Source organism: Alligator sinensis, unplaced genomic scaffold (genome assembly GCF_000455745.1).
Source record: "Alligator sinensis unplaced genomic scaffold, ASM45574v1 scaffold36_1, whole genome shotgun sequence".
Classification (NCBI taxonomy): Eukaryota; Metazoa; Chordata; order Crocodylia; family Alligatoridae; genus Alligator; species Alligator sinensis.
In genome coordinates this window covers 881,990-898,055 of record NW_005842101.1, presented here as the reverse complement: position 1 = coordinate 898,055, position 16,066 = coordinate 881,990, and the positions used below count along the sequence as shown (strand labels likewise).

Genomic DNA, 16,066 nt, shown 5'->3' with positions numbered 1-16,066 from the left:
TCTGCAGGCAGAGGCAGGCAGGCAGGGGCACTGCAGTTTGATGGAGCGGCAGAGCAGCATGGTGCACCGGGCAGGAAGGCAATACTGCTACCACCTGCATTGCCCAGCTCAGCTCCTCCTCAGCAGCTACTGAAGGTGGGGGGCCAAGGTTGGGCTGAGCACTGCTCCTCCTGCCTGGGGCAGGGATTGGCTGGGCTGGGCACTGCTGTGAGCATGGGCTACTCACATGTGTGTGTGCATGTGTGTGCATGCATGTGTATGGTGCCCTCCCTCCCCCCACCCACCTGACCATGGTGTCCTAGGCAATTGCCCATGTCGCCCTCCCCTAAAGCCAGCTCCTCCTGGGCTCTCCCATTATTAGCTACTCCTGCACTGAGGAGCTGACATACAGATGTAAAAGTGACCTTTACAGCAGTCCCCAACCTGTCCTTCTTTGATCACCATTAGACATGGAAACTTCTTAAAGCAAAGCTAGCTTTGTTTGTCCTTTACTCTTCTCTCGGATGCACTCTGCTCCTTCCAAATTTCTTCTCCCTCTTTAGCCTATTCAAGCTTTGAGGAAGAGACAGGTTGGAAATACCTGGATGCATATTAAGAGAGAGAGCAGGGGTAGGAAAATTTCTAAAGGTCATAATTTACTTCAGCAAATTCCTATGTCACTAATAAGGGAAAACAGCTGACTCTTTGAAGCTAGTGTATGACTTTAGTTGTTGCTATTCTATCCATTTTAGTCTGACCATTCCCTTCATGCCAGTGAAAATAGTATGCAGTATTAAGTGCACAACTCCTCCAGGTTCATCAATCTCTCTCTCTCTCTCTCTCTCTCTTTCTCTGTCTCTCCAGATAATAGAAATGGTGGTTGGTGGGGAAATGGTGGTTCCCTCAACCTCAGGTACACCACTGAGGTTGAGGAAAGTTAAATACTACCCTAGCCACCAAGTTGGTGGGATATATCTATAGATATATCTATAGGTCTATCTATCTATCTATATGATAGATAGATATCCATAGATATATCCCACCAACTTGGTGGCTAGGATAGTATTTAACTTCCCTCAACCTCAGTGGTGTACCCGAGGTTGAGGGAACCACCATTTCCCCACCGAGAATGCTCAAAAGGCTCTTACTGACCGTTCCAAGATGGATACATTTTGAAAAGTTCCCTCTTTTAGTACAATGGGGTTATACCAGGAATATTCCCTAAAATGCTATGGCAAAATTATGCCCATGGCAGTTTCATACACTACTATTTGCATATAATCCCCACAATAAGCCATCTACCAGGCAAGAACCTGAGAGCTCCACAAACAAAAAGGCCTTTACCATTTGGGCTGAAACAGCTGGTTGCAATAAAATGCTGTTATCTGTAATGTAGGCTGTGGAGAATACAACACACCTAGATGGTATATTATATGCTTCGCTACCAGATCAATTGATCCTGAGTTTTGAGGTCTAAAAGGGTTCAAATTCCAATACAGGCCACTGCTTTGCAAAGACCTCCACAGTAATTCCACCGCAGTAACCTTCACAGATTGAATCAGCTAGTAGATAAAAGCTCCAAAAAGCCCTGCTGAAGCGCACGAGTTATACAGACATTGGGGAGGCAGGTCAAATTGATGCGGGCCCCCCCCCCCCCCCCCCCAATCTGTCATCAGCCAAAAATACAGGCTTCTACGAACAGCTAATCACGAATAATAATACTCACTTCTCACAGAGCACTTTTCATCTATAGATCTCAAAGTATTTTACACAAAGATCAGCAGCATTAAGCTGGTGGGGAAGACTGAATGATTTGCCCCAAGTCACCCAACAAGTCAGAAATGGGACCCAAGTCTCCAGAGTACTAGTCCACTGCACTCTCCATGAGGTCACATTAATAGTAGTAGTAGTAGTATGTGGTTTGGCCATGAGAGGGGAACATTACACACAGCCTATTCACTAAAGAAGTTTTTTACTTTGTGACCAGATGTGCAGGCTTTAACGTCTTTATAAATATATAATATACTTTATGGATTAGCAGCTTCAATCTTTGGGGTCTACTAGAATGAAAAACTAAGGCCAATGGTATGGCATTGTCTCATCTCACATATTATATAAGGGCTAAAAGTTCCCATTAAAATAAGGGGAGCTAACAAGCTTCCTTAAAATTATATCACAACCCAAATAACACATGTAAGTGGGCATTAATCTGAGAATTTCTTACAAATGTTTTAGCACAATGAATTTAAACCTGATTTTTGCCCCCTTGGGGAAAAAAGAGAAGTTGTTTTAATAAAGGCCAGTGTAACTTTATTGAACATCAGGTAACACTGTAGCAAAATCTCCCCCTTCCCACCCACTCTCACCCCCCACTGCCAGAAAAAGAAATCTGTATAACATGATTCAGAGTACTCTTGAGTAGTTTGCCATCTTACAAAATAGCTCCTCTCTTTGTGCAGCAAAATAGTGAACAGCAGTTTTGCCTTTGCTGTTCAACTTAGGCAAATATATTTTCCACTTTAAAATATTCAGGAACCACTTAAAATGTACTTCAGTCTAAGCAGAAGGTAATCCAGATGATAATCAAATTTCCTTGGAAACAAGCAAATAAATTCCTAGAGATTTTTTTAAATAGTAAATTAAAACATATAGTTCATTTTTTACTATGCTAAAAAAGTCCGATTCATTGTCTGCAGACTGCAATAGCGTGTCATGAGGTGTTAAACATTTTATGGGCATGGCAGTCAAATGCTACAAATAGTTGCTTTGAAATACCATAATAAAAGGTAAAACCAAGATTAAAAAAAATCTTTATGCCATCATACAGTAACATGACAACCTATCATCCACTATTAGACAAAACAACTCAAAATAGTTCTGGCAGATTTGGGACTAGCAGTTAAAAATAAAAATAGCAATGTAAAAGCATGAAAACAGTTTTGCTATTATGTTTTAAGACAATAATAAACCCTTAAAGCTCCCAGTGATTTCTTTGGCTAGTGTAAACAACTGTTGCCAATCAACTCTGAAATATGTAATTCATTGGGATTCTGAGTGCCCTAACTTAAGGCAAACTCTATGAAACCAAAAGTAATATTATCTGCCATAAACTATTCTTTTCATTAAATAGCAATGGGAATACACATCTCTGTTTCATAGTCATTCTGGAACTGTGCATGCAGGCTGCAGAAATGCTCATATTTTACAATATAGCTCTAATTTTACAAAAAAACTTTTCCTTAAAACCAATTACTCTGTTCATAGATCTTGAAAAGATGGTTTTAAATAAATATGTACTGAGGCTAAACTGACAGTATAATTTTACACAAATAACAGCAATATTTTTCCATAGAAAGAAAAAAATAAAGGTTGTATAGAAATATAGAAACTATTAATTTTCTATTACATAGTGTAGAAAATAGCATGACTTCAAGATATTCAGAAGAACTTTGACCTCTAGTCAATTGTAACCTTAATAGTCACAGACTGCATTGCACTGTGTTTAATAGCACAGCATTCTTGGAGTTTTTAAACAGCTGGATATTCACATTTGCATACATTTTAGTTAAATCCCCTTTTACTTTACAATCCTTGAAGTCTCAACACTACATGAATGAATTCTTGTGGCGACTTTTCTCTTTTTATATTTATTATAGGGCTTTTATTGCTTGGACCTTCATATTCTTTCTTCTCTCTTTTTCAGTTAATTCCTGTGCTGGATTTCTGACTCTGCAGTGCTTTTGTTACCTAACAAGAACCACCAGAAAACACCACTGGCTGATCATATCTTTGGCTAGGCCACTATCCTTAGCTTGCCCAGCTGAGGTATTTCAATCAATGGTGCACATGGTTTTAGTTACTATCTGTTCTCAGTAATTCCTTGTTTGAAAATGATATGTAAAATGTTTAATTGGGAAATAACATTTGTTTCTCTCATCTAGCCATGTTGCCTGATGGTTTGGCAATGGGTGACCTCATATGCCACATTAATGAAATTCACCCAGCTGCAGAGGGCTTGAGCAAGACTCTGCAATACTTAAGTCTCATGCTGTCCTTTGCTTAGGGAGGAGGAGGAAATGCAGGCAGAGTAGCAAAAGAGGAAGACTGTTGCATGGAAGAGGTAGATGGCAACAAGCTGATATTTAATTGGCTGGTGTATAATAGCAGGCCTAGAACAAGTCTATTATGTAGACCCAAATCATCCTCATAGGAATACAAAAGGGCTTCACTGCAGACCCTCATCTACTTTGAGGGTGGGTGGAAATGGGACAGGACATTTAGTCTTCTCGGCCCCTGCAAAATGCTGTGAAAAAGGCTTGATTACTGGGGAATGGGGAGAGAGAAAGAGAGAGAGAGAGAGAGAGAGAGTGTGTGTGTGTGTGTGTGTGTGTGTGTGTGTGAATTTCACCCTATATATAACTTAAACTCTTACCAGATAACAACTCCGTGACACTGTAAATACAACATTCCTGAGAATGCTATTTTTAAAGTAGAAACACATGATATATTTGATCTCCAAAGAAATACAATAAAGATATCCTTCAAAATAATACAAGAAATTAAAATTCAAATGCAAATATAATAATTTACACATGAGGTTTCTATGATTCTATCAGATTATTTCAATTTTGGACTGTCTCTTTAATTTGAGGAACAGCTAAAAAGGCGACAGATGGCAGACAGAATTGACTTATGTCCTCTATTCTTTACAGAAGAAGGGGGAGTGCAGAAAGTTTGTTAAAGGCAGAAGCTACAGTATGTAGGCCTCACTATAACTATCTAATAGCTCTTTTGACTGATAGGTTTAGAATATTTAGTTTTTCTTCCACAGACATGCTTTGTAACAAACCAACAGGCCTGGAGGTTGCCATGGGTGATATAACAGTGCTGACACACAGTCCCAAGTACAAATAACCACATGACAAATGGGCATATAGCCATTAGACAGCCCTGAACCTTGGTGACCCCCTAAAAACACCAACCATCCCCACACCCCAAAAAAGCATTATGGAATATATTTTTAAAAGTGCAAGCTTACAGTTAATTGAAAACATTGCTGTGTAACAGAAATGCTTAGGACAGCATGTACAAGTAAAAATAAATCACACAGCATTGTTATTTAATGTACTGTGACATCATTTCCTGAAATTAAACAGAGATGACACAGATTCAGACAGTCCCTGGTAAGGTTCAGTTCAAACAATTCACAGATGTTTTCCTCCAGCTAGCAGAAAATAATACAGAGCTTAAAACTCTCTCTCTCTCTCTCAATTTTTTGTCCGTGCAAGACCGTATGGCACTTTTATACTACATGGACTAACAAAAATATGTTTTTTCTTAATTTAATCACTAAGGCTTTTGTACTAAATAGATGGATCGTTGTGTCACAAAAGCATCAATTTTTAAGTAGAAATAGCAGATGTCTATGTAACGATGATTAAATTAACCACTCAGAGACAGAGCTAGCTTTTGAGGCCCACAGCCCCATGACCCTGTGTCCCCTGTTCCAGGGACGGTAGATGTAGAAATGTCAAGACTAATCGCAAATTCCATTTTTAAAACAAAACAAATATTTCAATGTTTTCTTTTGAGGAGGCAACCTTAAAAATGACAATCCTTGAGGTTGAAACTTTGGCACCTATGAGACAACTAAAGATCACAAGATGCTCACTATGTACTCTATGTTCACCTAGGACTGATCTTTTGGAACCATTTTTAGGAGAAGGTAGCATCATTTGGCGAAGATTCCCATCTTCATTCTTTTACAGCTTTGTCCAGGCTTCTATTGTTCACCCAAGAGCTAAGACTACTCTGGTGTGCCTACAGCATCTAGCACAATGGGTCCCTAAATGACCATAGGCATTGCTGTAACCAAATAGGAACAATAATAAAGACTTACAACAGCTGCCAGCCACTTCCCAGCTAAGCCAGATTCTCTGTTGAACAATCCGTGCAGATCAATAGTTATGCAGCATGATCTAGTGGACTGAATACAGAACTAAAATTAAATGAACCCTATATTTTGATACTTATTTTTTCAAGGGATTTGGTCAAGTCACTTAACCTTTTCACCTACAGGTTATCCATATAGAAAACTGGGATTAATAATAATGCATAGAGTATGATTATAATTTAGTTAGTTTATTTACTGATTTTGTTAGTTCATCCTTAGTTGATTTTTGCAAAGCACTAGGAGTTAAATTATAGCATTGCCACAAGCCCGGTGTTATGGGAAGTTTACAGTGATACTATCATACAAGCAGACCTGGCATCACATTCTGACTAACTTTCCTCCCATTCCCTCCCCCCCCCCTTACCTGCACAGAAGAGGAAACAGCAGCTTCATTAAGCTTGCTATTCTCTACTTCTATGACCCATGATACAGGTCAGCCTGCATAGGCCAATATAGGGACCCCTTCCATCTTTCTGTTCTTCTTCACTGGTGTATATATATAAAGATAGGTCACAATTCATACAAGAACTAAAAATCAGTGGAACACCCACCAAACCCCTCCATTTTCATGGGCTTCCCAGTTTATCCCTTCCCAATTTAATTCAGGGATTTTTTTTAATTGGCAACTCTCTGTGAAGCATGAAGCTACCAGGAAGCACTTGGTGGCGGATGTTTCTCCTCCTTCTCCTCAAGCAGGCATCTAGATTTATCTTGAAGCTACAGCTCTACTTTTTCACTTAAGTAGAGCGACAGATGTCTTGCTAGTCCCCTCCCCCCCCCCTCATAAATAAATAAATAAATAAATCCTTCAGCACAAATCCTTAGCACAGTGGTGTGTTGAAGTGAATAGGAGCTGTCTGACCCCAAATGTTAAATGTGGTATTGGCCATAGGATTTCTGTTGTATCGTTTTCATAGATTCCATAGACATTAGGGCTGGAAGGGTCCTTGTGAGATCATTGGGTCCAGCCCCCTAACCAAGAGATTAAATATAATGAAAATATTGACTACCATACAGTAACTCCACAGAGATACTTACACAACCAGGTGATCAAATCCTTTCAAATAGATATAACCCAGATTGTTATCTCAGGTACATCAATGTAAATCCAGGGGTAAATCAGTTTCATAGATATTATAGCCAGAAGGGACCGTCAGATCATCTGGTTTGATCTCCTGTATGTCATAGGCCATGCAAAGCTTATACACGCAGATAATCCAGATGTTAGTCAAACTAAAGAATTCTAGTCTATTTCGTCCATTCAGTTGAAATTAAATGATTTACTCCAAAACCCTGAATTTGGTCCATGAACTGTACAAGGTTAAGAAGGAAATGGATGTAATTTTTTAAAATCCAAACATCATAGTTGCCCTATTTCCCCTATATTGTTTTAAAAGATATTATGGCCAGAGCTTCAGTCGACAAAAAGGCATTATCGTCCCATTGATTTCAATGGAACCACTCAAATTGCTCTCAGCTGAGAATCTGAGTCAGCAATTCATACTATGTAATGCTTAGTTTACATGCTATGCCTGGTATTTTTGTACCAAAGGCAATTGTACTTTTAGTTAAAATACACATCCTTACACTTTTAAGGAAAGGAACAGTAGCAAACAGGAACTTTAACAAAGGGGATCCTTCCAGATAAGTGCCACTAAGGCAAGTGCATATTCTGTTTTACCAGCTCTACACCAGAGGAAAAAGATGAAACATACTGAATGAACTAAAAGTATAGCTCTTAGTATCTTTTGCTGCTGAATGAATTGCCAAAAGTACATGTCCATGGAATAGTATAATTATGTCCTTTATGACTACATTCTGTTCTGATTATGTACGTAGATTTTTAAAGGTCCTCTACCCTTTTAAAACAGAATTTTCCCCCTTATAGTTGTTAATAAGAAAACCTTTAGCTCAAAACTGATGTGAGCAAGGGGTGTCTTTGTGTCTGAGCACTTCCTGTTTTCATTCCATGATCAAATATGTTCTTTGCAGGGCAAATAGGGGAGCACTTGAGGGAGGAAAGCAGAGATGTCTGAGCAGCTAATTGAGTGTACTAAGGACTCCTTGGCATGGAGGAAAAAGAGTTTTCCAAGGCTATGAATAAACTCTCGGCTTGGGTCAGATTTCTTGCTGTTTCTTTTCTTTAACTATCTTTGAAGTCAAATAAAAACAGCCTTAATGTCAGGTTTACCTTTCTGATATCATAATCTTTATGTACTATTGAAAAGCTTATACTACCAGACTAGGATTTCCTTTACTTTCTCAAACACTGGACATTATCCAGAAAAAGCATATACATTTCCAACCAATTCATCCTCAGATCTTTTCATCTTCCTGTACTGTTGTAATTCTAAATGTAAGACAGATCTCAATAACTGAACAAAAATGATAGAAGCTTCTACTCTTTGCATATGATTTCTATCAACAAAACCACGTGTGTGTATCTTACTTCTAATATAATTAAAGTTTCTGCAAAATGGAAAAGGTGACAAGTGAAGAAGAAAAATTTGAAAAAATCTGTAGGATACATTAATTCCATGCCAGAGTTTAAGCACCTGTCTCTCTTCAAAAAGCCACTTAAGCTTCTATGAAGAAACAGCTCAGTTTTTAAAGTCAGTTACCTTAGAGGTTTATAAAATAAACCTGAATATTGCATAAGGAAAAGGTAGCATTATCTTTAAAGAAAAGTAATAAATATAGTTACTTAGAACTGATTTATCTTCCCCTTAAATTTGGCAGCCTAAAGGAATCTGTGAGCTTAGTCAGAACTGTTAGAGATGGACTGAAACTGCTTCTTTTTCCAGGAAAACCAGAGGTTAATGATTTTTGTCATATTGAGACTAACAGCTAACAATTGCTACAGTTGGCCTTTAGTATTTTATTTGTCCTTTTGAGGTATTCAGAATAGGTGACAATGGCTTGCAGTTGAGAACATATGTAGAGAGACCCCTGTGGCTTATGGAAAAAGTTGCTCCATGCTGGTTGGGTGTTTGAAAAAAAAATACAACCAGAGGTCTTTTATGTTCCTTTTCTTAATGAATGCATGAATGTCAAAATGCACCAATGGCTCATTCAGGGGGCAAAGCCTAAGCAGCCCCTTCTTTAAGAACACATCCTGAGATGTAAAATACATTTGCTTAACAAATTAAAATAATGAGATAATTCAATTAGTTTCTTTAAAAAAAAAAGAAAGAAAAAAGGGGACATCAGGGGATTATTGTAATACAAGAACAGGTCATACAGCACAAAAGAGGGACAAACTGATTTGGAATAAGGTTAGAGTAGTAATGAAGGAATGTACATTGAATCATGGATTCCTTTTGTAAAGAAATTTACTTGAAACAATACTCTGTACATCATAGATTGCCTCTCTGGTAGAGCGGGTGTTGCACTTTGAATGAATAAACTAATTTGAGAAAAGGCGAGGGATCTTTAAAAGAAAGAGTTTTCTTCCTTCTGTGTGTGTGCTTATGGCAAGAATCTTTCTGAATTTACATTGCACTAGTCAGGGGTCTCCATTATCAGTTCTCAGGTCTGAGAATTACAGCACAGTAAATCTTTCAGCACCTGCAAACTCATTAAAGCCTGGAAGGTAAAAGGTTGGGTTTTTTTTAGGGTTTTTTTTTTTTGCATGGCCATCCTCATCAAAGCTGGTGAACTTCCTCAATTCATCTGAGATGAAGCACATGGTGGGAGGGGGAATTAAAAAAAGGCAAAGCTAGGGGGACTTTCCTCAAGATAAGTGAGAGGCAGCTGATTGTTTAGTAAGCATGTGTTGAATGCTTTCAGTGCACACACAAGGAAGAAAGGAAAAAAGAAGAAAACCCAGATATTGCAAACTTACTGCCAGTGAAGGAAATGAACATAGTGTTGTAGAAAAGAAAATTGACTATTTGTGGCCCCCAGTTTTAGCTGTTTCCCTGCATTACTCCTCTAAAGATACCCTACAGCTAAATATGAAAAACCTTCCACTCACACTCACTCGACTTCCAAATTAAAAACATTTTACAGGTTAGTAAATCTCCAGCTGAGGTGATGTAGCAAAGAACAGCTGTGAAGTAATTTTGATAATGATGAGAATAATAAGCACATGGCAAGGTTCAGGGCTTTGCTGTTGCAGCTTCAGTGCTCCTGAATAGATAAAAGTGATTAAATACTCCTGATTATCCCTGACCAATATGTAATGGATTTACAGCCCTTTCAATTAGTCAGTATTTGCTTAGGACTCATTATTTTGTCTTTGGTTAAGTAATCAGCCCAGAGACTCATGTTCTGTCTAATTCCTCTGAGCCAAGTGGGTACAGGGCACCTGACCTTTGAAATGGCCATAGCTGGGAGGCAAGAATATCCACTACTCCAGCAAAGACACTGGCTATTTTAGCTAATCCTGACCCCACAAGCCAGATCAATGTACCTTAGTTTGCTACTAATGTTCTTACATCAAAATGATGGTTTAGAAATGTTGATCTATTTCTCCCCACTTTAGCTGTTCTACCAGCAGAGCAGTTCCATACCATAAATAAAAGGGGTACCTTGTCCTGGAATCATGACACTAATGTCAGCTGCTATGAAAATGTCTAACTTTAGGAATTGCAAAGAAACCCTTATTTGAAGCCTATAATCTCTTTAGATGTTAGCCTAAACAGATTGGGTGGGAAACAAATTAACAGCAAGGGGGAAAAAAATCAGTGGATAATTTTACCATTTTCCATTATTTCCATATGACTAATATAGTACAAGAGAGCTCCTGGGTCTTCTTTAGAAATGTATTTTGATGCCTAAGTGAAGCTCTATTAGTCAACAGTACACCAACACATAAAACCCATTGCAAACAGGAAGATAAAGATGGATTGTTAATAAAAGTGTTGCTTTTTCACATATTTAATCTCTTTCCCCCAGAAGTGAATATGGCTAGCTTTTAAGTTAATGGACTTGAAGAACAGCTAAAAAAAGGTGCTTTAATCTGTATTTTACAGAACAGAGGAATTAGAGAACCTATAAGCCTTCCATATTGCTCATATAAACTAACATGACAAGCTTGCAAGCTGCTTGTCTGACTTCTCTTGCATCCTTCACTGTAAGTCAGAATACACAGACTGGGAAACTTGCATTCTTCCTCACATGCACACTTTTACGTAAACAGAGGCCAACAGTAATCCATTCTGGAGGGCAGAATCACCCATCCTTTGTCATTTATGTGTATTATAATCTAAATGCAAAATCCCCTTTTATCTTTAAAATCTTTCAAAACAGTTTTTATTACTGGAATATTGGAATTGCTGGAATGCAAAGCAAAATGGCTACCCTCTAGACTGGTATTGTCCTTGATAAGATCTTGTGTTGTATATTCAGATTCATAATTTGTCATGATTCCAAGAGCCAAGGTTTAAAAAAACCCAACCACCTCTAGAAAAAATACTAGCATTAACTAAGCCCTAATACCCTCCAGAAAATTTTGGGGGCAAATGATCTATAATAATGAATAAAACTTATTCAGCAGCTAAACAGGTATCTATTTTGTTTTTGGTCTCCACTTACTGTGAGATGCTGGAAAAGCCATGCTCTCATGATATTTGTTGCTACTTTGGGGAAAATGCCTCTTTTCTTCTGACGTTTTTTGTCCTTGTCTGGGTCGTCATCATCCCCTGTACCAGGTGAGGCTACACTGTTGTCTAAACCATCTCCTAAAAGAAAGAATAAAACAGAGGGAAGGATACATAATAATCAAGAAATAGAAACCAAAAAGTATAATTTATTAGTGGAACACTAATGCAACTTTATTTTGATTTGATAGAACACCAGGCACATGCATTTCCTCATTAAATACGAGTGCGAATACAAATATGCAAAAATTAGAAACCATGTCTCTCCAAATACTAATTTTGTGTCTCACACATGCACATATCATTAATTCAATTATAATTGTGTGCTTGACATAGTGCAATAGCTCTTTGTCAATTATAGGTTTCAATGTGGGAAAACCTGCCCCAAGAAAACCCATTCACTGTAAATGCATCCCTGCAACCATACTGAATGCATACTGTAGGTAATCAAGTTAAATGTTCTGTAGTCTATATATTCTAGGTCCTCTACATAGGTGACAGTAACTGTGTCACTGTTCAGTGCACATAACACACTGCTATCTCAGCCCCTCCCCATAACTATTACCTCACACACACACACACACACACACACACACACACACGCGCGCGCGCGCGCGCACACGCACACACGTACACCTTGTATGACCCTTCACATAGCAGTTGCATGGCATAAAAACTTTCACGTCTCTGCATCAGTGATTATTATCATTAAAAAAGAAAGATGCACATCAAGGTAGGGTGCTCACTTAATCAGAACTTTCCACCAACATCTTTCTCTTCTGTGCTTTTCCCTGGCATTAATTGTGCATTAGCAAAAATCATTTACTTTTAACAGTCATAGTTATTTTTTCTTGCCCTCCAGCAAAAATGCCTTGAAAGCCTGCCTGGAGGGCATCTAAATTATGTATCTGAAAAACTCTTCTGGCAAGGCATTGCAGGACCCCTACTTTCTTAAAATTCATACGAGCACGTCTTCCTGTTTTTGGGAAGGCATCAATCAAGAGCAGCAATATATGCCATATTCCTACATTAATATTTGAACTAATAACTTTAAAAAAAGGAAAGAAACAAGATCCGACTTGTGGCATAATCAAATGCAAAATAAATGAAGAATACTGGGACAGCACTGAGACTTTATAGATTGCTGTGTTTTCCTTACACATCATTAGCCCAGAGCCACACGAAAGAGGAAAACAGAGAAGTGGAGAGTTTATGCTCCCTGCTGGTGTTTAAGAAGCCGAGGTCCTGGAAGGACATCTGGGAATTGCGCTGAGACGGTGGTTTTTGTAATTTAAGAATAGACATTCATTAGCAGTAAATGCCATAAATCCCATGCTAAGTAAAAACCTTGTCCAAGAAAGCCTAAAACAATAAACTCTGTGCTCAATGTAGCCTGAGCTAGACGCTCCATAGCTTCCTGAGGAATGCTATAGATCCACGAGCTAATTCCTAGAGCCTCTTTCTAGCTCTTTAGTTCTACTAAAACAAATACATGACTGCTACATATAGACCATTTGCTTCAAAACTTTTATTTCAGCTTCATCTACCCCCCTGTGCCCACTCACCCTTCCTCCACTTCCTCCCCTCTGATAAAAATCAAACATCTCAGACTAGAGAAAGAGAAAAGCCACAGCAAAGAGCTGGCAGATTAATTTTATTGACATTTCCATTTTCACTGCAATGTGATACCCTCCATCACATGGAAGAGATGACCCTCACTATTTACAGACTGACAGGCCACTTCATTACAACCACCCTGCCCCAAGGCAGAGCAGTTCCCTTCCATCTGCCCAAACATCAGAGCAAGACCCTTAAGTCACTGCTCTCTTTTTCGTTCTGGCTTCTGTTAATGATAAATAAAGGTGAGTCAAATGGCAGCAAAATAATCAAAGGAGTGATGCCAGGTCCTATACATTGTAACAAAGCAATTACTTTCAAACTGTTGGATATTTAAAAAGAACTTCCTCCTGCCCCACCCTTACCTCTCTTGCGTGCACGCGCACGCGCACGCACACACACACACACACACACACACACACACACACACACACACTTTCCACTATGCCAAGGAACTGCTGCAAGGCAAATTCTCACAAACACTAATGGCTTCTGACTGCTCCTTGGCAACCCCAGCATTTTAACCTGGGTGGATGTGCTCTCCAAAATACAGACACTGGAGCTATCTCATCAGCTGTTCATGTGACACAGATGGAGAGTGGCTATTAGGAGCCAGGCAATGGGCCTTGGGGATCTGAGGTGCTGTACTGTAGCCTGAGGCAATTTTGAAAAGCAGTACCCGGAGTTGGGGGGAAAAAAATCCACACGGAAAGTGCAAGTTTGAAGTCAGTCAGTCTGTTTGTCTATATATCATGTAGATAAAGATATCTTTGTCTCCTTATGTAAAATCTATGTGTGTGTATGCATAGCATGCATGAAGATAGAAAACTTCCTTTTCTTCAATCTCTTCCTCCTTTTCTCAGTATAGAATGCTCACTACATGCATATATAAACACAGTCTCTGTTTCCCTTTATGTATACATACGTGGTCCTGTGTATGCTTGTGTTTCAACAGCAGAAGTCAGCAAAAGTCTTAAAGCATCATTTAAACCTGCAGCAGAGGTTGTGAATATATTTGTTTTAAAAGGCTAATAATAACCCAGGAGATGAAAATTCAGCTAAAGCTTGCATTGCCTTTAACTCAATCAGTGGTATAAGAGATGAGAGACAATGTTTCTTTAATCTCTTCCATCACTTCATGAAAGGAAATTTAAATATAGTATTTTCAAATTCATCAGTGAACATTCACTGTAATATTTGCATTTCTGCAATTTGTATGCATGTGTGTTTGTGTAGAGAACCTAAGCAAAACATATAAACTTAAGGTCCAAATCCTGCAAACTAATATCTTCAAAATGACTGTTCCCTTTAATAAACATTACTCCTAGTAGGAAAGGTTCACTGAATTAGGCCCTAACTGACTTGTGCATTTAGAATATAAAATTTTCTCCTTCAGTACTGAGGGAATGATTCCAGTTTCAGTTACTCCACTGTGAAACAGGAGTCACTCCAAAGGACTCAAAAGAATTACACCAGCAACAGATCAGAATCAGGTTTTAGAACTTTTAAACTCTATCAGACTAGATCAATTGTATGTTTAAAGTGGTTGTAAAAGCAGGAGCCATACTTTAATAATTTTCAATCCAGTTCTACCATTCTTGCTGCATGAATAGCCTCACTGAATAAGAATAAGAATAGTACAAGCAGGCCCTAACTGTTGGGATATTGTTACTTCACTGGTGTAACCCTGGATTTACACCAGTGAAACTCCAACTATATTTTGCCCCCCTGCCTTCTTGCCATATCACACAGCAGCAAAAAAACTGTGGAACTGATTGTTCACTGCCTTGCGCACTGTGTACTCATTTGCTCGTGTGCAAAGAGAGTACATAATGCATGATATGAGTGAAGAATTTAGAGTGCCCGGGTTTCAGGCTCGTTTTGCAGGTGTAAAAGACTGGACAGGATTCAAGCCAACAGAGAATTAGGCATGTTGCCATACTTGCTTAAAATCACATGCAAGATTTTAAAAAACTATTTAGTCGTCTCAGTAACCTCTGCAGAAGGGAAACAGAGCACAAAGGAAACTGTGCACAGAGTTCCTGAAAAATATCTACCCCAAGGTAGATATTTGTGGGAGTTTCATTCATTATGAATGTGTTTGTGGGAGTGTGTTTGTGGGAGTGTCATTCATTATGGAGGATGTTGGAGACATAGGGCTTGTCTACACAAGGAGTTAGTGCACTCTGAGAGACAGCATCTTAGGGTGAGAACAAGCATTTGTAGGATCCCTCCCATGTTTAGGTGAATTAGTTTAAGTTGCCTAAACCTGAGTTGGAATTTCCATGTGCAAATGTTAGCTGCTTGCCAGGAGGAGGTGTGGGAAGTTGGAAGTGAGTAAGGTGGGTGTGAGAGAGGGCTGGTGGATCTGGGGGGTGGTCTGTGGGTCTGTGGTAGGGGCCGCCTGGTCTGGGGGGATGGACTTATCAGGGGGCAGGGGTAAAAATAATCTGGCCAGGGTTGGGGGAGGGAGGTTAAAAATAGCATAGCCCTGGGGCTGAGTAGAATGGCTATTTTGGAAATGTATGCAAGCGGTCATTAAGCTGGGCTAACCCCATGCAGATCTAAAGTTAGTTCTTGTTCAATTAAAACTAACTTTAGTTGGGGTGTGTCATTTTTTGGGTGTCCTAAGCCTTGCAAATTCTTACACACCCAGGCATTCGGATAGTCCTAAACTTGTATGTACCCACGGGCTTAGTTGGCTAACATTGTATCGCCTGTGACCTAGTTGCGTTCCCCTCCTCACCCCCATCCTTCTATTGTTAGTCCCTCGTTCGGGCACCATGTATTTCCCTACCAGCTTACCTACCGGGTACTATGGAGAACCCATAGTACTCCATAGTAACACCCCATGTGGACACTCCTGGTACATATTAAAAGCATCTACACTGTGTATTAGTAAGAAGTGGCTAGG

The 16,066-nt window shown here is 39.1% G+C and overlaps 1 protein-coding gene across 7 annotated transcripts in view; it reads right to left on the bottom strand.

The window, feature by feature from the left end:
* Positions 1–16,066, bottom strand: part of MEIS2 (Meis homeobox 2) — a 212,461-nt gene that overhangs the window by 142,087 nt on the left and 54,308 nt on the right. For all 7 annotated transcript variants that reach the window (XM_025204915.1, XM_025204917.1, XM_006024290.3 and 4 more), the window contains exon 8: positions 11,471–11,616. In XM_025204915.1, the coding sequence (XP_025060700.1) occupies positions 11,471–11,616 (146 nt within the window). The remainder of the gene's footprint in view (positions 1–11,470; positions 11,617–16,066) is intronic.